The following is a 22,496-nucleotide window of genomic DNA, read 5'->3' on the forward strand; positions in this document are numbered from 1 at the left end:
TTCTAATAAAACAAGTTTATATCTTTGCACTTGAGTCACGGCAACTTTAAGAATATGAATACAAATATATTTTAAGTCAACACAAAACCTGTTTCCATCTTTAAAACATAACACATACTGATATAGTACAAGAAATAATTGTTCTGTGAAAGTATCGTCTCTTGAGACTTTCCAGAGCGTGATGAGGCCAAAGGACCTTGACAGGTGAAAAAGTGACTTGGTAGAGTGGGACACTGTGGACCACGTCCACTTGCTGCCTGCAGGGAAGTGAGCAAAGGGGGCACTTGGAGGGTGTGCAGGGATGGCATAGCTCAGTTGGTAGAGCGGCCGTGCCAGCAACTTGATGGTTCTGGGTTCGATCCCCGCTTCTGCCATCTAGTGATGGGTTGATGAGGCGTCATGAAGCGTTTCGACACATTGCAAAACTGTATTGATACTGTGTCACTAAATACTGACATCTGCTGGACATTAAAAATCCCTACAGGCAACCTATGGACCGACTCAACTGACACTGATTCTATGACCTAGTATATACAATAATAAAAACTAAGTCATTGTATTTCATATCTTCATCCATCCATCCATTTTCTACCGCTTATTCCCTTCGGGATTTAAATACAAATATATTTGTATCTTTTTTAGATACAGTCCATAAATATTGTGAACATGTATCATAACATGGAAATCTAAGAGAATGTGTTGTGAATGAGGATGCTTCTGGACTGGGAATTATTATTTATTTTTTAAAAAAAATTTTATTTAAAAAAAAAAACAGTTTTTCCAACGAATTAAATTTTAAACGATTTCTCTTCTTAGTTATTATTTCTCCGGCTGTAGAAAAGACCCGCTCACAGGGCACAGAGGAGGCGTCAGTGCGACACAGTTCGCGTATCGGTCACGTGACTTTCTAAAAGTGGTACGCGCACCGACACAGGGTTTTGCTCTATGAGCTCGACGCATGCGCCGATGCATCGGGGTTGCCGGACCCATCACTACTGCCATCCTAGTCACTGCTGTTGTGTCCTTGGGCAAGACACTTCACCCACCTGCTCCCAGTGCCACCCACACTGGTTTAAACGGGTTTCACTATGTAAAGCGCTTTGAGTCACTAGAGAAAAGCGCTATATAAATACACTTCACTTCACAGGGACCTCAGAGAAATCTGGCAGAGTTGAGTCCGTTTTATGGATTTTAGAGACAATGTGGTTTGAATTTAAATGATTGCAAACCAAATATTACAACATTTTCGCATGAAACTAATCTGGCTGTGAATACGCTCTACTGTATGAACATATTTTGTTATTAATTACACAAATTATATTTATATGAAGGGTTATCAGAGTTACGCACCTCTTCTAAAGTTTGACATGTCATTGTAGCGACTATATTTTTCAAAATTTCCACTAATTTATCTCCGGTCCCTTAGTCGTCTGTTTCAACATTTCTTTCTTATTGCAGCCTCTCAACGGATCAATATGATTTGCGTATTAATAAGGGGGCGTGGCCTGGGCTGGCCAGCCAGGCAAACATCTGCAGTCATTTCCAGGTTGAATGTGATGTAACAAAGAAATGTGCTTGGATTTGTGCGTGCGCATGCACACTTTAATACATCTGTGTATGATGTTTTTTGGATTGGACGTACGTCTATTTTTAGTAGGACATCCATGCAACTCTTAATACATGAGGTCCCCGATGAGGTGCAGGGACCTTGTAGATTACTGTGGTTTATAGTGGAGTAAATGGAACTCAATGTGGCGCAGGGACCATGTGGATCTCATTGGGAGGAGTCCCTAAAAGAAAAGAATGTTGTTAGTAAGTAAAACCAGTGTTTGTCTTTTGGAGGCGGCCATTTGTCATTGTTGTTATTGTTTGCTGAGTCAACTGTTCCCGTGTGGGTGAGGGGAATCCATCAGTTTAAAAAAAAAACACATTTTCACGCTCCATTCGACTCAGCTGCAACACGTGTTTGTCTGTTAAGACAACTCGTGCCGAGAGGACACTTAAAGAAAGGTGTTGCGCACGGACCTGTGTTGATGGCGGGTCAGTCCAGTTCTGAGTCGTCCTCTAGGTCGTCTTCACCTTCGCCCGCTGCAGCTAAAAAGACAAGTAGGTCTCATTTACAAGGAATGGAAATAGAAATAATCTGTTCCAAGGTCAAACTGTGGCCATCCAAAAACCTGACCGCGCCATTAATAAAAAAATAAGTCACATTTGAATACAAGTGTAAAATAGGTTAGGCACTGTGCAATAAGAATTCAGTGGTGTGCCGTCAGGGCCAGCAAGACCTTTTCTGCTGGCCTAACATAACTAGAAATCATGATCATAATTAAAGATACAATTATTTTTTAATTTACTTTCCCTAAATATCTAAAATTATTCATATTCTCTCCATGTCATATTATGCTCCTTCCAGTGCTGTTGTTTTTAGTTTTAGTTTGTATCCAATCAGAATTCAGCTAGCTTATGTTGCCATGCTGTACCAAATCTGCCAGAGGCCTTCAGAATCAACAATACGGGTGTCCGTGCACTATAAATGATCGGGGACATACAGGTGATAGACAGTTGCGATAGCCAATCAGATCACGAGTTGTTGTCAGTAAGGCCTTCGAGCTGGCCAAAGGTTGAACGTGACATTTACGCGTCCTGTGATTGGATAGCCATCGGGACCGTTAGTGGATGAATTTGAGAACACATAGAATTGATAGACAGTTGCGATAGCCAATCAGATCACAAGTTGTTGACAGTAGCCTGTCTAAGTAGCCTGATGTTAACGAGACTGTGATTGGATACACACTTGTCATTCCAAAGTGAGTATCCGATCACAAGTTGCAATTTAGCAGGAAGCGGGAAGTGTTGTGCCGTAGCCAGACCGGGATAGCAAAGAGGGAGAACAAAACGTTAAATAGGTGGCAGATAATATGTTGTGTTGCGGTGCAAATATTCTCCCGAAATGTGTTTGTCATTGTTGTTTGGTGGTTTCACTATATGGCACATGTTTATGGCAGTGTTGGCGTTGTTCATACAGCCACCCTTAGTGTGACATGTATGCACTGCAAAAAGTCAGTGTTCAAAAACAACAAAAAACAAAACAAAAATTAGGGGTATTTTATTTGAACTAAGCAAAATTATCTGCCAATAGAACAAGAAAATTTGGCATGTCAAGACTTTCCAAAACAAGTAAAATTAGCTAACCTCAATGAATCCAAAAATACCTTAAAATAAGTATATTCTCACTAATAAGTGTACTACTATATGGGTACGTATTTTCTATTGTTTCATTGAAAATAAAACAGCAAAGTCCATTTGGCTGTCATCTGTTTTTATATGAGACACAATTGGGTCAAAGTCATGATTTTTTTTTTTCATGCTTGAAATAAATAAATAAATGATAAATGGGTTATACTTGTATAGCGCTTTTCTACCTTCAAGGTACTCAAAGCGCTTTGACAGTATTTCCACATTCACCCATTCACACACACATTCACACACTGATGGCGGGAGCTGCCATGCAAGGCGCTAACCAGCAGCCATCAGGAGCAAGGGTGAAGTGTCTTGCCCAAGGACACAACGGACGTGACTAGGATGGTAGAAGGTGGGGATTGAACCCCAGTAACCAGCAACACTCCGATTGCTAGCACGGCCACTCTACCAACTTCGCCACGCCGCCCCTAAAATAAGAAATTATTACTTTAAAAAAGTAGTTTTATACTTGTGAGTGTTGATGACACAGCTTTGCAACAGTTCATATGCTAGTTTCAAGCATGTTTTACTCAATATAGGTTATGTAATCTCAGCAACAAGCTGTAATATCTTACTGAGATCATTTAGGACCAAAACCCTTAAAACAAGTAAAACACTCTAACATAAAATCTGCTTAGTGAGAAGAATTATCTTATCAGACAGAAAATAAGCAAATATCACCCTTATTTGAGATATTTAATCTTACTGAAATTTCAGTTTTTGCAGTGTGGTTGTTGACTAAGTATGCACTTCTTTCACGTGTGTTCATAATTAAAAGGATCATTAAAAAAGGCAATGGTTGGACTGAGTGAAATCGTTTCTTGACATCTTCAACTAAAAAACATTATAAACCCATCAAATGCTACAATGTTTTTGCAAGGCAGTTTCCAAGAAGGATGTTTAAAGAAAAACTACAACTTGTGAGACGATGTCAGCCAACCCAGCTGTTCTGGCGATAAAATGGGGAAATGCTCGCCATTTCTACTAAAATCAGCTGACGAAGAGGGGTGCAACTGGCTTATACGGATATTCTATTTTTTCACTTTTAATATGTTTTTTGCAATTTTAATTTTGACAGTAAGATATGTTGTAATTGCTGATGCATTTTAATTTATTCTTAAATGCGCCAGAAAAGAACCCGTTTTGTACACTGTTGATGTGTTTCAATACTCAGTAGGGCGTGAATGTGTTTCTGTATAGTATTTCTCCAGCAATGGTCATGTGGTGACATCAACTATGGTATTTTGAGAGGTAATTATTGAAGTCGGACATCACTGAAGGCCTAGGTGGGAAACGCACGGCCCGCCGCTGGTAGAACTCCACATGGAGTAATGTAGTGTTTTATAAGTTTTGTTCGCCAGGACATTTTGGTTGAACTCTGAATTGTACCACTTCAGAAGTGTGTGAATTTAAGTGTACAAACTGTGGCAGAAGTCGATGCTGGTCAACATATCAACGATGTCGTCGACGTCGATGACAAAATGGCTCATGTTGTCGTAGTGGAGTTGCGGACGCAGGTCGTTGGCGACTCGTGTGGACGCGGACATCCTGATGAAAAAGGGACACTTTATTTAACCCGCTGGACAAACTGTGTTACTGCAACTTGTACACAACTTACTTGTCCAGTATGACAGCAGCATTCTGAGTACACAGACAGATACTTATTTCGTCATTGAACTATTAATGTTGATCCTTATGGGTGTCATGTGACTGACCTGGATGAAGAGCGCCATGTGCGGCTCTTCTGCGGCCTGGACGGCCGACTCCACCAGTGTCACGGATGCCTCCAGCCGTTCGCCGTGCTGCCGTACGAGCGCCCGCACCTGCTGCAGCTTTTCATCCTGCTCCCTGGTGATCAGACGCACCAGCTCCTGTTTCCGCTCGTCCAAGATGGCCGTCAGCGTCTCCAACTGGCTGGCGACCTGCTCGCGCCGGTGGCAAGCATTCTCCTGAAAGCGGGAAACCACATGGACTTGGTGGAGCGTAAACGTGCAAAGTGATCCAGTAGTATTTAGGGCAGGGGTGTCAAACTGGTTTTCATTGAGGCCCACATCGCAGTTATGGTTGCCCTCAGAGGGCCGCTTTTAACAATGAGTAATATATGAATATAAATATAATACATTAACAATATTTTTTTTTACAGAAGCTATAAAAAGTAGAAGCATTTAAGTCCAATCTTAAAACTAATTTGTTTGTACCAAGGTTTCTCATTGTATCCCATTGGGTTGAGTTTTTTCTCCCCCTGTTGTGGCTTTTTACAAGCCACAACGAGGATGTCGTTGTGGCTTGTGCAGCCCTTTGAGACACTTGTGATTTAGGGCTATATAAATAAACCTTGATTGATTGAAAACAAATATTTAAATTTCACTTTAAAAACTGGCAGCTTAGTCACCAAAATTTTACAGTAAAAGCAGTGTTGTTGTTTTTTTTACAGCATATAAAAAAATTGAATAAATAGAATGGATTGTAGCTGAGATAGGCTCCAGCGCCCCCGGCGACCCCAAAGGGAATAAGCGATAGAAAATGGATGGATGGATGGAATGGAGAAACAATACCACTGTTTTTAGCGGTAAAATTCAAGCAACAGACCTGCCAGTTTTTGTTTTTTTTTACTGTAAAATCTTGTTTTAATGTTTTGTTTTGTTTGTTTTTTAATGTTTTAGTGTCTTTCTGACAGTCGGAATTTAACCGTAAAATCTATTGTCAATTTTACAGTCTACAATTTGAGCCATAATTTGTTTTGAAATCATAAGTCTAGCAGATATTTAAGTACAGTATTTATCTTTATTTAACAAAAAATATTTTTGGAATACATGATAATATAATATTTTGATTTTGATAATATTGAATTTTAAAATGATATGCAATTGTATGCAGTAAATGATTTTTAATGTCAAAAGGGAAAGAACAAATATATTTAGTAAGAAAAGATTAAGCATTTTATGAACGCATATTATTTCCAGGCTTTCGCGGGCCACATAAAATAACGTGGCGGGACAGTTTTAGCCCCCGGGCCTTGAGTTTGGCACCTGTGATTTAGGGTGTACTTTGTTACCTGGATGGCGTTGCATACTTCCTCCATGTGCATGATGGCAGCCTGGATGTGGTCGTTATTGGCAACCAGGCCGGCGATGCTGTCACTGAGTTCAGTCTGCGAACATGAGGCAAACAACAACCTGCAACAGCTGTCCTTGTTCACACCTAGAAGACAAATGACGCCCCCTAGAGGATAATTCACACTGCATCGAGTGGTGCCGCTTCATCTCCATTTCAAATGAGTCAATCAGAGTGAGACATAGCGGCCAAATGTCGCCGCCGCCATCTGCCGATTGTTTTTGTCTTGGACTGACTAAATGTTTGTGACTTCATCCTCGCTGGCCTTCCCACTTTTGTGTCTGTGTGTTTGCCGCACATTCACATTCAGGTTTCTCATCTTCGTCCACTTCAGTTGTGATGCAGCGTCCCTCAGGGTTCTCTCCTTGAACCCATGCGGTTCTCCCAAGCGTGTGTGTTTAGCAGGGATGTAGCGGCACGCAGGGGTGCAGCATATGGAGAGAAAGTTAGTTTAGAACTAAGCAGTTTGGTTAGTTCGGGAACTTTTCCATGCGTATAAAGAGTATGCGTAGTTTTCGGGTGGCTACACTGATAAAAGACAATTATTTCTTCCTCGTCAACGTTCATTCTGTATCGTTTTATCGTCGCCCCCTGCTGGCTGGGCCACACGAGCACAGGGGAATAACATTGTTGCCTTACCTTGAGCCGCAGGTAGACGCTGCTGAGCGGCGCCACGTCACACTCTTTGTGCCGGCCGAACACTTTGCACATGGAGCAGGTGGGCGTCTGGCAGGACAGGCAGTAGATGTTGATCTTCTCGTCTTCGTGCTCGTCACATGTCAGCTGCTGCTGCTGCGTCTCAGGCTTGACTATAACTGTCCTGCCGGGACGGGAAGTCAATGTGAACTTGTGTTGCTCTACGTTGACGTGAGGTTCTATGTGGAGGAAAAAACTCAAGTACAAATGTTGCAGACCTCAGTTTCCTTTTACACTTTTATAACAGCTAACAATGTTAAATGTGACTCAAAACATTTAATAAAGCTTTTGTGGTTGTTTCACTTTCTGTTCTCTCCTGTGAGTAAAAAAAAAGTGCTTTTTGCCATTAAACATTGTTGGCTGGTCAGCTTCTTAATTGGTGACAAACTTAGACGTCACAAAGCCACAACATGGAGAGATTTGTTTGGCCGACATAACAGTTTGTTGTTTATTTGTCATCTTGCAAGCAGGAAGGTGTCACTATATGGCAACCATGTTTTTTTTCTCCTCTCTCAACAACATTACTGACTCATCTTCTATTTTTATAAACCACTCTTGTCTATTCTTCATCCTTTCATCTACCAATCCACATACAGTCATGGTCAAAAGTTTACATACACTTGTAAAGAACATAATGTCATGGTTGTCTTGAGTTTCCAATCATTTCTACAACTCTTATTCTTTTGTGATAGAGTGATTGGAGCACATACTTGTTGGTCACAAAAAACATTCATGAAGTTTGGTTCTTTTAGGAATTTATTACGGGTCTACTGAAAATGTGACCAAATCTGCTGGGTCAAAAGTATACATACAGCAATGTTAATATTTGGTTACATGTCTCTTGGCAAGTTTCACTGCAATAAGGCGCTTTTGGTAGCCATCCACAAGCTTCTGGTTGAATTTTTGACCACTCCTCTTGACAAAATTGGTGCAGTTCAGCTAAATTTGTTGGTTTTCTGACATGGACTTGTTTCTTCCGCTTTGTCCACACCTTTATTAAGTCAGGACATAGGGAAGGCCATTCTAAAACCTTAATTCTAGCCTGATTTAGCCATTCCTTTACCACTTTTGACGTGTGTTTGGGGTCATTGTCATACTTGCCAACCTTGAGACCTCCGATACCGGGAGGTGGGGGGTGGGGGGGGGGCGTGTGGTTGGGGTGTGGTTAAGAGGGGAATATATTTAAGCTAGAATTCACCAACTCAAGTATTCCATATGTGTATTGTGGAGCATCACAATACCTCCGAACAGGTGAGACTGGGCAGAGGGCCAGCCATCACAGTGAAAGCATGCACCAGGAGGTCAAACTACGCCACTCTTTAGGTGTGGTCATTGAAGGCAAGTACATCCCTAATTTTATCCTCAATCAGGCTGAGGTGTGGCCACCTGCCCCAAGGCAGCTGTGGCAGGTTGGCAATCACTGTGTTGGAGTTAAATAGCACCTCGGTGTTTGACTCATTGTGTGGCTGGCTCCCTGCTGGGAAAGGTCTGCTTCCATCGGGCGGTAAGTGTGTTGCTCCACTGAAATATAGTTTGTAAATTAGTCTGCTAAATGTGTAAGATGTTTGATTCATTGAATGCTGGGATTTATTTAACTTTGCACTGATCAGTTTCTTTGCTATATGTTCCAGGCAATTTAGGAGACATGATCCAGACTTGGAAAAAGTGACAATTTGTTTGTTTCAAGGGAAGCCCCAATCGGGAAGAACTTTAAGTTATCCTTTATTCAGAAAAACTGACTGAATAAAACAACGCTGCGGCGTTTGAACTTTAAACAGAACTGTCTCTGGGAGGTTGGTTTGTGACCGCACATCACAAATTGGTGGAGAATGCGGGCATAGAAGACCCTCCCCAACCACATTATGGAGCAAGCAATAAGGGCACTCCTGCAAAGCCAGGCGGAGTTGCAGAATGCAATGAAGGAACTGCTCAAGCAGGTCAACAAAGACGAAGCAGTGGTTCGAGCCCCGGGGGGAGTCCTCACCAAACAAAGCCCCGATGACGACATTGAAGCCTATTTGGAGCTCTTTGAGCGCACTGCTACCAGGGAGCGATGGCCACCCGGTGAGTGGGCAGGAATAATTGCCCCGTTCCTCATTGGGGAGGCCCAGCACGCCTGCCGCGACCTGCCAGCAGAGGACGCACGAGACTACACCAAGCTCAAGGCCGCCATATTAGCAAGCCATGGGTACAGCCTACCAGCTAGAGCTCAGCGATACCACGCCTGGGCCTACTGTGCCAGCCAGCCGCCCCGGGCCCAGCTCGCAGAGCTGCTACGCCTTACCCAGGGATGGCTGACGAGTAGCGGGGAGACACCCTGGATCCAAAGATTGGTGATTGATCGGTGTATTCGAGCTTTTCCGCCCGATGCCAGAAAGTATGCTGCGCAGGTGAGCCCCGCCTCCCTGGATTCTCTGGTAGCTCTGTTGGAGAACTACCAAGTTAGCAACGAGATGCCCCGAACCACCAGAGCTGAGCCAAGCCGCCCCACCCCTGCTGAAAGGACGGGCCGTGCGCGCCTGCGATCTCCTCCACGTAATGCCCCAAGGGATAGCAACCCACAGGAAAGGTTGGCCCGGCCCCCCAGAAGGTGCTATGTCTGCGGGCGAGAAGGCCACATCTCCTGGGCCTGTCCGGAACGGGACCGAGACGTCTCAATGCCCTCTGCCGCCAGCTCGGGTGCCCACCGACCTTGCTTGCACACCGGGGACACCGGCCGACCCCATGCCTCCCTGCCGGTGCGGGTGGGAGGTACCGACGCCCATGCCCTGATTGATTCTGGCAGCGTCGTCACCTTGGTGAGGGCTGACTACGCTGGTCCTGTCGGCTCAGACACCGTCCCGGTCACCTGCGTCCATGGTGATGTCCGCCATTATCCGGTCAGCCATATCCGGGTCCAGACCCCCCGTGGAGACGCCGTTGTGGCTGCTGGGGTGGTCCCCAACCTACCTGTCCCTCTGCTGATAGGCACGGATTGTGTCCTCTTCCAGCGGTATTGGAACCCAGGCCGCCGCCCACATCCTCCCCGACAAACAAGACGCCGGGACCGGCGCCCCGCAGCCTCGACCCCGCGGACCGCATTCCCCACCTTCCGAGCACCTAGAGGAACCTCACCAGGAAGGGGAGCATCTGAGAGAGACGCCAGTGGGGGAGAGACCCCTCCAGCCAGTGAAGACCCCTTCTCTGAGTTCCCGCTCATGCCGGTCGAGGGGAACCCACCTCAAGGCGAGTACGCCACAGCCCAATGGGCTGACCCGAACCTGGAAATGGCCCGCCAAAGCGTCGCCACCATAGACGGTCAACTGGTCGCTGGGGTGAGTGGGGTGTCTTATCCTCATTTTTTGGTAAAAGCGGGTCTGTTGTACCGAAGTGAAAAAACTAAGGGGGGGGGAGTTGTTGAACAACTATTAGTGCCGAAAAGTTACGTCACCCGGGTGTTGTACCTCGCTCACTCCCACCAATTAGGGGCTCATCTGGGAGCCCAGAAGACTTACGACCGAGTGGTCGCACGTTTTTATTGGCCTGGGGTGAAACGAGCCGTCGAGGACTTTTGTCGCACATGTCCGGAATGTCAAAAAGCGGCACCGCGGCCCTTTCTCCGGAATCCCCTCATACCCCTTCCTATTATTGAGACGCCATTTTCACGGATAGCTATGGACATTGTGGGGCCGTTGCCAAAATCGTCTCGTGGACACCGCTATATACTGGTCATTGTCGATTATGCAACCCGATACCCCGAGGCCATTCCCTTGCGTGTTGCTACCGCCAAGAATGTTGCCCATGAACTACTCATGCTTTTTAGCCGGGTTGGAATAGCAGACGAGGTTTTGACAGACCAGGGTACCTGTTTTATGGCCCGTGTAATGACCGCGTTGTATAAATGGCTTAAGATAAAACAGATCAGAACCTCCGTCTATCACCCACAAACTAACGGACTAGTGGAACGCTTTAATTCAACCTTGAAGACAATGTTAAGGAAACTGGTTGAAGTTGACGGGAAAGACTGGGACCAATTAATTCCTTATGTACTGTTTGCTATTCGTGAAGTGCCACAAGCCTCTACAGGTTTTTCCCCTTTTGAGCTGCTCTACGGGCGGAATCCACGGGGTCTGCTGGACCTCGCCAAGCAAGCCTGGGAAAGTCAGCCCTCCCCCCACCGGAACGTTATAGACCACGTGGAACACCTACAGGAGAGAGCCAGAAAGGTATGGCCACTGGTCCGGAACCATATGGAGAAGGCTCAAGCTGCCCAGGCACGAACATACAACAAGGGCGCTCATCTCCGTGAGTTTAAGGTGGGTGACCTTGTCTTAGTATTGGTCCCGACGGCAGAGTGCAAATTCTTGGCTAAATGGCACGGCCCGTACGAGATCGCTGAGCGAGTGGGGGCCGTCAACTACCGTGTGCAGCAACCCGGCCGGAGGAAAGGTTTGCAGCTGTACCATGTAAATGTATTGAAAAGATGGCACACTGCTGCACCTTTGCCTAGCCCTGCCTTTCTAACGGACCTCTCTTCCCAGAAACCCGCCGTCAATGTAGGCGTAGACCTTGGCCCAACACAAGTCCAAGATGTCCAAGAGCTATTGGGCCGCTACCGGGACATTTTTGCAGAGATGCCCGGGCGCACCCATGTCATAGAACATGACATAGAGACCCCGCCTGGGAAGGTGGTCAGGCAACGACCATACAGGGTCCCAGAAGCGCGGAGGGAAGCGATAAAAGAAGAGGTAAAAAAGATGCTTGACCAAGGCGTCATTGAAGAGTCCTACAGCCCTTGGTCCAGTCCAATTGTCATTGTCCCTAAACCAGATGGCTCCTTGAGGTTTTGCAACGACTTCCGAAAACTAAACGAAATATCCACCTTCGATGCATATCCCATGCCTAGAGCCGATGAGCTGATTGACCGCCTTGGACCTGCCCGCTTTGTCAGCACCATGGACTTGACCCAAGGTTATTGGCAGGTACCCCTGACCCAGAGAGCCAAACCCAACACGGCCTTCTCAACTCCAGATGGCTTGTTCCAGTACACTGTCCTCCCCTTCGGCATCCACGGGGCCCCTGCGACCTTCCAGCGCATGATGGACCGAATCCTCCGTCCTCACCAAGCCTATGCCGCCGCCTACCTTGATGACATCGTGGTCCACAGCGCCACCTGGGCCCACCATCTGGAACACCTGGAGGCTGTCCTCAGGGCCCTTCGTCAGGCTGGTCTAACAGCGAACGCCAAGAAGTGCCGGGTAGGATGGACCGAAACTGACTACCTCGGGTATACGATAGGCCGTGGGTGTGTGCGACCCCAAGCCCAGAAGGTGGAGAAGATACGGAATTGGCCCCGCCCCATCACTAAAAGACAGGTGCAGTCCTTCTTAGGTCTGATCGGCTACTACCAGAAGTTTATCAAAGACTTTGCCACAATAGCGGCCCCCCTCAACGACCTCACTCGCCAACGGTCAACCCACCGAGTATCTTGGACCACCGAAACGGAAGGGGCCTTCGAGAAGTTAAAGCAAGCTCTGTGTGAGGAACCCATCCTTGTTGCACCTGACTTCACGAAGCCATTCGTCCTCCACACAGATGCCTCTGGCACTGGGATCGGGGCAGTCCTAGCCCAATTGGTTGGCGCCGATGAACACCCCGTAACCTTCGTTAGCCGAAAACTGCTAAAGCACGAGAAAAACTACTCTACCGTGGAAAAGGAGTGTCTTGCTGTGAAGTGGGCCATCCACCATCTCAGGTATTACCTATGGGGAAGACGCTTCACTCTGGTGACCGACCACGCCCCCCTCAAATGGATGGCCACCAATAAGGACAGCAACGCTCGGGTGACACGCTGGTTCCTGGAACTGCAAAATTATAAATTCACTGTCGAGCACCGCCCTGGAAAGGATATCCGCCACGCCGACGCGATGTCCCGCCGCTACGAAGATGAGGAACAGGAAGCTCCTCGTACCAACAAGGAGCTTAGGGGGGGGATATGTGGAGCATCACAATACCTCCGAACAGGTGAGACTGGGCAGAGGGCCAGCCATCACAGTGAAAGCATGCACCAGGAGGTCAAACTACGCCACTCTTTAGGTGTGGTCATTGAAGGCAAGTACATCCCTAATTTTATCCTCAATCAGGCTGAGGTGTGGCCACCTGCCCCAAGGCAGCTGTGGCAGGCTGGCAATCACTGTGTTGGAGTTAAATAGCACCTCGGTGTTTGACTCATTGTGTGGCTGGCTCCCTGCTGGGAAAGGTCTGCTTCCATCGGGCGGTAAGTGTGTTGCTCCACTGAAATATAGTTTGTAAATTAGTCTGCTAAATGTGTAAGATGTTTGATTCATTGAATGCTGGGATTTATTTAACTTTGCACTGATCAGTTTCTTTGCTATATGTTCCAGGCAATTTAGGAGACATGATCCAGACTTGGAAAAAGTGACAATTTGTTTGTTTCAAGGGAAGCCCCAATCGGGAAGAACTTTAAGTTATCCTTTATTCAGAAAAACTGACTGAATAAAACAACGCTGCGGCGTTTGAACTTTAAACAGAACTGTCTCTGGGAGGTTGGTTTGTGACCGCACATCACAGTATGTGTATATATATATATATATATATATATATATATATATATATATATATATATATATATATATATATATATATATATATATATATATATATATGAAATACTTGACTTTCAGTGAATTCTAGCTATATATATATATATATATATATATATTTATTTATTTTATTATACATATAAATAAAATAAATACTTGAATTTCAGTGTCCTGGAGGCTATCCAGTAGATAGCAGTATTGTCCTGTTTAAGAGTGTCACAACATTGCTGTTTACGGCAGACGAACTGCTTTACGGTAGACTAAACGTGACTGCTGTTGTTGTGTGTTGTTACCGCGCTGGGAGGACGTTAATGAAGAGGCGCTGAATACCGGGAGTCTCCCGGTAAAAACGGGAGGGTTGGCAAGTATGGTCATTGTCCTGTTGGAAGACCCAACTGCGCCCAAGACCCAACCTCTGGGCTGATGATTTTATGTTGTCCTGAAGAATTTGGAGGTTATCCTCCTCTGTCATTGTCCAATTTACTCTCTGTAAAGCACCAGTTCCATTGGCAGCAAAACAGGCCCAGATCATAATACTACCACCACCATCCCTACCGCCAAGCATGGTGGTGGGCATAGGACAATGACCCCAAACACACGTCAAGAGTGGTAAAGGAATGGCTAAATCAGGCTAGAATTAAGGTTTTAGAATGGTCCTCCCAAAGTCCTGACCTAAACGTGTGGACAATGCTGAAGAAACAAGTCCATGTCAGAAAACCAACAAATTTAGCTGAACTGCACCAATTTTGTCAAGAGAAGTGGTCAAAAATTTTACCAGAGGCTTGCCAGAAGCTTGTGGATGGCTACCAAAAGCGCCTCATTGCAGTAAAACTTGCCAAGGGACATGTAACCAAATATTAACATTGCTGTATGTATACTTTTGACCCAGCAGATTTGGTCACATTTTCAGTAGACTCATAATACATTCATAAAAGAACCAAACTTTCTGAATGTTTTTGTGACCAACAAGTATGTGCTCCAATCACTCTATCACAAAAAAATGAGAGTTGTAGAAATGATTGGAAACTCAAGACAGCCATGACATTATGTTCTTTACAAGTGTATGTCAACTTTTGACCACGACTGTACCTACTCAACTATACCTATCTAGACCAGGGGTGCTCAAACGTTCTGCCTCCAAGGGCCAAAGTGAAAACATGCCAGACAGCGACAGCAACACCATGAGTGAGGAGTTTAGCCCAAAGTCACCATACTTGAGTGTTTGATAGATGGCAACTAGTTAGCCTTGCAGACATGCCATCAATGATTGTGTGAGCTTGAAAGACAGCAGTTTGCATATGTATATGAAGACACCTATTGGCAGGCCACATGAAACAACTCAGTGGGCCGAATATGTCCCCGGGGCCCCCCTTTGAGCACCCCTGATCTTCCGCCTTACCCACCTCCCTTCCTATTTACTTACCTATCTGTATACCTATCTATAAACCACTTTACAAATCTATATTACAAATATTGTGAGAATAAAATTAATTCATTATTATTATTATAATTACATTTAATGTGCTTTGTCACATATAACACCAAGCATATTTAATGCACAAAATGTTTCAAAATGCATCTTGTGATTTGCCCGTGTGGAAAAAGCAGAAAAAGGTCAGCTCTTATTGGACGTGATCATTAGATGGCGTGCGTGTCCTTTGAGTAGGCGTTTGTGATAATAAGATGATTAAAAGGACATTTTCAACTATTTGTCATCAGAAACAATCACTACTATAATGAAGGAGGCCCGGGACTCCTCCAGCAGCCAACTCTCTGACTCACTAAACGTTTACTTAGCCATGAAAGTGACAAGTGTGTGTGTGTGTGTGTGTGTGTGTGTGTGTGTGTGTGTGTGTGTGTGTGTGTGTGTGTGTGTGTATGTGTATGTGTATGTACACGTGTGTTCTTGTATGTCTACCCTTCTTGAGACTTCAACAAGGAAAGTACCTTCCATATGAGGACCGGTGAAAAAGATAGGACATAAATCATGGTCCCCATACGGAAAAGCATTTCATCTAATAGAGAATGTCTCTTTGCACCCCTGGTGGAAAATTAGGGTGGTCCCAAAAAGGAGGGATTTTTCAAATTGACTGTGTGTCGGTTTTAAAAGTGCTCCCCCTCTGGTCAACATATGTAATAACAAGTGTGGTAAGGAATTGAAATGTGCCCCCTTTGGCCAAAACTAATTAAAAAAATAAAAATGTATATAGGGACATACTGCAATAACTTGAAGTAAACAATGAAGATTAAAAACCAATTACAAACAAAACATAATTAACTAAAAGCTTACCTTTTTTTATATTTGCATTGTATGTATATATTATTAATGTTGTAAATATAAATCTTTATATATTTAGAAAGGGTGGTCCTAAAGAAGTACGCCTTTTTCGGAGGTCTCAAGAAGATAACAAATACAAGATATGTGTGTGTGTGTGTGTGTGTGTGTGTGTGTGTGTGTGTGTGTGTGTGTGTGTGTGCGTGCGTGTGCACGCGCGTAAAATGCGTGTGTGCATGTGTGCACTTACATGGAGACAAGTGTAAATTTGGCCCCGCGCTCCCATGACTACTTTTGTCAGCAATTCAATACAAACTCAGCCTGAACCCTCCTCATTTCTCACCCTACTCAGTTCAGGTTCAGTATTCTGTTGTTGAATAGTATGTATTTGTTTTTGCATGTCTTCGATACAAAATATATTATTTTATCTTATAACATTTTTGTTGATTTGTAACATTTTGAGATAAAAAAAAGAACCTCTTGGAGACAAAGTGAGCACATTTTAAATAGTTCACTCGCTTTGTTCAGGGTACAAAAGATTTAAAATTACTTTTTAATAACGTCACACTTTTTTTTTATCCATCCATCCGTTTTCTATCGCTTGTCCCTCTCGGGGTCGCGGAGGAGCTGAGCCTATCCCAGCTACACTATTTTGTATGGGTACACCCATCCATCCATCCATTTTCTACCGCTTATTCTCTTCGGGGTCGCGGGGGCGCTGGAGCCGATTTCAGCTACAATCGGGCGGAAGGCGGGGTACACCCTGGACAAGTCGCCACCTCATCGCAGGGCCAACACAGATAGACAGACAACATTCACACTCACATTCACACACTAGGGCCAATTTAGTGTTGCCAATCAACCTATCCCCAGGTGCATGTCTTTGGAGGTGGGAGGAAGCCGGAGTACCCGGAGGGAACCCACGCAGTCACGGGGAGAACATGCAAACTCCACACAGAAAGATCCCGAGCCCGGGATTGAACTCACGACTACTCAGGACCTTCGTATTGTAAGGCAGACGCACTAACCCCTCTGCCACCGTGCTGCCCATTCATCACCACATGGTATGTAATATTGCCCTCTAGCGGCAGCATGGATTATTACAAGTACCTAACTTCAGTACGTATTTTGATTTCTGAAAAAGAAAAACAACAACCATGTGGACTATTTCTGATGAAGCAAGCAGCAATATGTGAAGATATGAAAACAATCTAAACATTATCTTGGTGTATTGAAGATTTGTTGTAAAATGTTAAGTTGTTGTTAATATTTGTTCAGTGTAAATGCCAAGTTGTGTACTTGTCGTTACCGTGAGGCCTCCTGATGTCTGTACATGTCGATGATGTTCTCCACCAGCAGGTTCCTCTGCAGGCCGTACACGCCGTGGCGGTCCAGGACCACCTCGTGACGACACGACGGGCAGCGGAAACGACTCCCGCTGGTGGCCACGCTGGACGAGCTGCGCGACTGCCACGCAGGGTTGGACGACTGTTTGCAAAACAACACAGAGCGAACATGTCAAAACAAAGATGGTTGACTTCCGAGATCTCATTTCAAACAAAGTGACTTAATCTGTTCCAGGGTCAAACTATGGCCACCATAGAAGCTCGTAAGTGTAAATATTTGATCTTAGCAAGGGCGTCACTGGCCTGGAAGATGTCGTTGGCACATTTTCTGCAGAGGTTGTGCTGGCAGGGCAGGATGACCACCGGCTTGGAGAACATCTCCAGGCAGACGGGACAAATCAGCTGCTTCTCCAAGTTCTCCATGGTTGCTCCGCCGCTGCCGCCACCACCGGCAGAAGCCCCACGACCTCCCTGATTGCGACCCGGACTGCCAACCGCCTGAAGGGCAAAGTTCATCACCTCCTGGGGTCAAGGATGAAAAGCAGAGAAGGTTCTGAAAGCTTAGAACTTTACTCTTTGCTGTAAAATTCCATGTCAGTCAAGTCCAAATGGTTTCTTGAAGGCTTTTGTCCAGCTGTCCATCCCTTTTTACCTCTGCGCCATCGCTCTGTGTAAAGACTCCCGCCCAAGACCCAAAGTCCCTGTCCCCCCCTGACTGGAGCTATTCTTAGCTGCTACGTTTGTTCTGGCTTCAATTACTGCCTCAACAGAATTCCACCAGCAGACCACTGGAAAATCCAGGCGTGGCAGAGGGTCCCTCTTTGCTTCAGTGTTTTTATTTTGTCCCAAACGTTGGGAGTTAAAAGGGGACATGGTGTTGTTGATTTGGGAATGTTGCTAAAGCGATGCAACTGGTGGCAACCATGTTTCAAGCACTGTAACATACTGCTTGTTATCTGGAGGCCAACACGGTGAACTACTGGTTTCTGTGCAACACTAAGGTCAAGCATTTGTGGGCTGTAGCTCGCTTTTTGTTGGCTAGCGGCAGATTGAAAATCCAATCAAAAAAAAGGCTTTATTTAGAACTATGGAGGGTCAAATAGGACAAAATTAAATAAATAAATATTTAAATAATTACCTAAATGTGTCATTTATTAATTATGCTTGAAACTAAATACAAATGTGTTTTTAAATGTGTCATTAAATTGTAATGCAAAACTACAGTGAATTTTTTATAATTTAATTATTGATTTCATTATTTCAAGATTTAATTGATTCATGATTAATTTAATTATTTTGTGTTTTAATTGATTATTTAGCGATTTACTTATTTCATTATTTAATGATGTATTTAATAGTTTTTTTATTTAATTTTTTTACAATTTTAATATATCACAATTTTATTACTAATTTCATAATTTGACGGTTTATTTAATTATTTAAATACGTATTTAATTATTTTGTAATTTAATTATTGTTTTGCAATTTAATTATATATTTAATTATTTTATAATTTGATTTATATCTTAGCGATTTACTTATTTCATTATTTAACAATGTATTCAACATTTTTTTTATTTAAATGTTTTACAATGTTATTATTTCACAATTGTATTATTAATTTCATAATTTGGTGATTTATTCAATTATTTAAAGATGTATTTAATTATTTTGTGATTTAACTAATTATTTAGCGATTTAATTATGTATTTCATTATTTTATAATTTAATTGACTATTTAATTATTTAATTATTTCACAATTTAGTGATTTATTTAATTATGTTATGATGTAATGAATTATTTCACAATGTTATTAATAATTAAATATTTAATTATGTATTTATTTCATAGACCTGTGTGAACATGACAAAGGATGACTGAAAACAAAAAGGTATTAGAAAAATACATTGACCTCAACTTGGATATTCTAGAATAATTTGAATACAATTGCAAATCAAACCACGTTTAAAATATTGCCAATAATTTATTTTTTATTAATTATTTTTACATGAATATTAATTATTTTAATTATCAAATAGGTTAATAATTACATACAATTATTTCTTACATTTCATTATTACATTAAGTGAAAAAAGATCAAAATATATTTTGGCCTCTATTGTACATGCACTAAGTAGTCTCAATTGAATAGCTTAATTGGTTCTGTGAAAGCGCTCTAAACTTAAAACACTTGTATCTTAAATCAACACCTCCCACTGAAATGAATTTAATTAGTGCTCACCACCCAAAAAACTTCACAATTTTAAAATGTAACATGCCTTTTAAAAATAAAGACTTTAAGATTAAACAATGGTATAAAAACAATAAAATAGAGTATACTCTTTGGCAGCTTAGTCACAGATGACCATGCTAATTTACGCTCTTGTGTCAGACACTTATGTCGATTTGATGTTTAATTTTTTATTTAATTTATTTTAAAAATATTTAATAATTTAAATCGTTTTGTCATTCTATTTTAGTCAATTATTAGTAATATCTTTTCAGTTTTAATGAGTGTTGTAATTATACAATGCACATATTTAATTATAATTTTCACATTTGAACTTGATGTTTTGTTGATACGGTACATTCATGTTTGTTGACAACGCCTTGCATGGCTGTACAAGCCAATTCTTGAGTGACAGTCCCTGTTGCACTTAATGCAAACATGTGTAGAGACTTCATCCCGCTCCTGCTGTGCGATGGTATTTGCAGTACGTTTCCTCCTGTCTCTCTTCTCCTCTGCGAGCTGGCCTCTCCTCAAATCAGCCTCTGCAATTCCCCGTCTAACCGCTTGACACCAGATATTTCGGTTCTCCGCCTGTATCTCCCTGTATCTAAGGGAATATTACACGCCTTCAGATCTCTCTTGCATGCGTCCTTGAACCGGAGGGAGGGACGACCAACATGTCTGGAACCAGCAGCCAGTTGTCCATATTGGGAAGCCGTCCGTCCTCCATCCGCCGAACATGTCCCAGCCATCGAAGACGGCGCTGGCTAAGAAGAGAGTTCATGCTATGGATATTAGCCCGCTGAAGAATGACACTGTGTGGAATATAGTCCTGCCAACTAATACCAAGGATACGTTTGATGCATCGCATGTGGAAAGCGTTAAGTCGACGCTCTTGTCTCATGTAAGTAGTCCAGGTCTCGCTTCCGTAGAGTAAAGTGCTGAGAATGCAGGCCTGATAAACTCGGATCTTTGTATGTTGAGTAAGAGCGTTGTTTTCCCATACTCGCTTTGCTAGTTTAGCCATGATGGTATTTGCCTTTCCAAGCCTCCTGTCAAGTTCAACATCAAGCGAGAGTTTATTGCTGATTGTCGAGCCTAGGTATATAAAATTATCTACTACTTCTAAAGTGACACCATTCATCTTGATAGCAGGATTTGCAGCACCTTGAACACTGACATTGGTTTTCTGCAGGCTAACTATAAGTCCAAACTGTTCACAAGCATTCGCAAAACAGTCACTTAGACGTTGTAAGGCTTCTTTGGTGTTGGTAACAAGAGCAGCATCGTCTGCAAAAAGCATCTCTCGGATTAACACTGACCTCCTTTTGGTTTTCGCACGTAATCTTACCAGATTGAACAATTTGCCGTCAGACCGTGTGTGTAGATAGACACCCTCAATGGATGTGTCAAAAGCGTAGGACAGGAGTATAGAGAAGAATATTCCAAAAAGAGTTGGTGCTAAGACACAGCCCTGCTTAACACCACTGTTGATAGAGAAGGAGTCCGAACAAGATCCATCATACAAGATTGTTCCCTTCATGTTGGAATGGAAAGAGATCAACATGCTGAGTAGTTTTGGAGGACATCCAATCTTTTGTAGTAGCTTGAACAGGCCCTTCCTGCTGACAAGATCGAAAGCCTTAGTTAGATCTATGAACATTATGTAAAGAGGTTGACCTTGTTCTCTACTCTTCTCTTGACTCTGCCTGACTGAAAATATCATGTCGGTCGTTGATCTTCCAGCCCTGAAACCACATTGGGATTCAAGATAGATACGATCTGCAAGTATCTGTAGCCTGTTTAGGATTATGCGTGCATAAACCTTTCCAACGATGTTCAAGAGAGAAATTCCTCTATAGCTATTGCAGTCACTGCGGTCCCCTTTATTCTTATAAAGTGACACAATAGTGGCATCACGCATGTCCTGAGGTACTCCTTCTTCCTCCCAGCAAAGACAGTAATTCGTACAGCGGTTTAAGTAGGGCAGGCTTCCCTTGCTTGATAGCTTCAGGTGGAATGTTATCGTTACCTGGTGCTTTGTCAGATGGAAGTGAATCAATAGCTTTTTCAAGCTCTACCATTGTAGGCACTTCGTCGAGTTCATTCATGATTGGTAGCTCCTTCGTATCATTTAGAGCAGCATCAGAGACAGTAGTTTCACGGCTGTATAGTTCTGAGTAGTGCTCCACCCATCTGACCATCTGTTCTTCTCGATTGGTAATCTTCTCCCCTATCCGAGATTTAATTGGAGTAGTCCGTTTTACAGCAGGTCCCACTGCTTTCTTTATACCGTTGTACATGCCACGGATGTTACCAGATTCAGCACTCATCTGGATATCTTCGCAGAGCTGCTGCCAATAGTTGTTTGCACACTGTCTGGCAATGCGCTGTGTGGAACAACGAGTACTCTTGAGTGTTGCAAGTGACTGAGCATTTGGACATCTCTTGTATGCCAAAAATGCTTTGCGTTTGGCCTCAATTGCTGGTTCCATGATTGGTAGATAGGCATTAAACCAGTCGTGACTAGTTCTTTCCCTCTTCCCAAAAGTAGAAATAGCTGTATTGTAAATTGCTTCTTTCATGGCGTTCCATTTTGCTGTAGCATTATGCTCCGGCAGGTTTTGAAGAGCTTGGTCCAGGGTTGATACATAATCATCCACCTTGCATGAAATTGACATCTTTGATGTGTCAATGCAGGCACGACTCTTTGCTTTGGAGCGATGAATTTTACGGGGCTGAAGGCGCACTTTGGCGCTCACAAGGGCATGGTCCGTATTGCAATCTGCACTATGATAGCTTCTAGTAATAAGAATGTTATTTAGTGACGACCGCCTAGTGATTATCAGATCAAGCTGATGCCATCGATGAGACCTGGGATGTTTCCATGATACTTTGTGCGATGGTTTGCTCTTAAAAAAGGTGTTTGTAATGCAGAGGTTGTGATATGCGCATAGCTCCAGCAGCCTCTGGCCATTTATGTTCATCTTTC

At 43.5% G+C, this 22,496-nt stretch overlaps 1 protein-coding gene across 1 annotated transcript; it reads right to left on the minus strand.

Annotated features, from left to right (window-relative positions):
* Positions 1-836: 836 nt before the first annotated feature.
* LOC133648593 (tripartite motif-containing protein 54-like) lies at positions 837-17,696 on the minus strand. The gene is made up of 9 exons (XM_062044835.1): positions 17,577-17,696; positions 17,237-17,415; positions 6,994-7,174; positions 6,296-6,391; positions 4,956-5,189; positions 4,859-4,881; positions 4,664-4,788; positions 2,026-2,094; positions 837-1,790 (listed from the first exon to the last, which is right to left on the minus strand). Exons 1-8 carry the CDS (start codon positions 17,694-17,696, stop codon positions 2,042-2,044), a joined length of 1,011 nt encoding a protein of 336 aa, XP_061900819.1. The 3' UTR covers positions 837-1,790; positions 2,026-2,041.
* Positions 17,697-22,496: the final 4,800 nt, after the last annotated feature.

The sequence above is a fragment of the Entelurus aequoreus genome, linkage group LG04, assembly GCF_033978785.1.
Source record: "Entelurus aequoreus isolate RoL-2023_Sb linkage group LG04, RoL_Eaeq_v1.1, whole genome shotgun sequence".
Classification (NCBI taxonomy): domain Eukaryota; kingdom Metazoa; phylum Chordata; class Actinopteri; order Syngnathiformes; family Syngnathidae; genus Entelurus; species Entelurus aequoreus.

Coding starts and splice junctions, on each gene's coding strand:
- LOC133648593 (XM_062044835.1), bottom strand. CDS start 17,696: ATGGAGAACTTGGAGAAGCAGCTGATTTGTCCCGTCTGCCTGGAGATG. Junction 17,416..17,576: donor GTGCCAACGACATCTTCCAG/GCCAGTGACGCC, acceptor TTTTGCAAACAG/TCGTCCAACCCTGCGTGGCA. Junction 7,175..17,236: donor AGACATCAGGAGGCCTCACG/GTAACGACAAGT, acceptor CCGTCCCGGCAG/GACAGTTATAGTCAAGCCTG.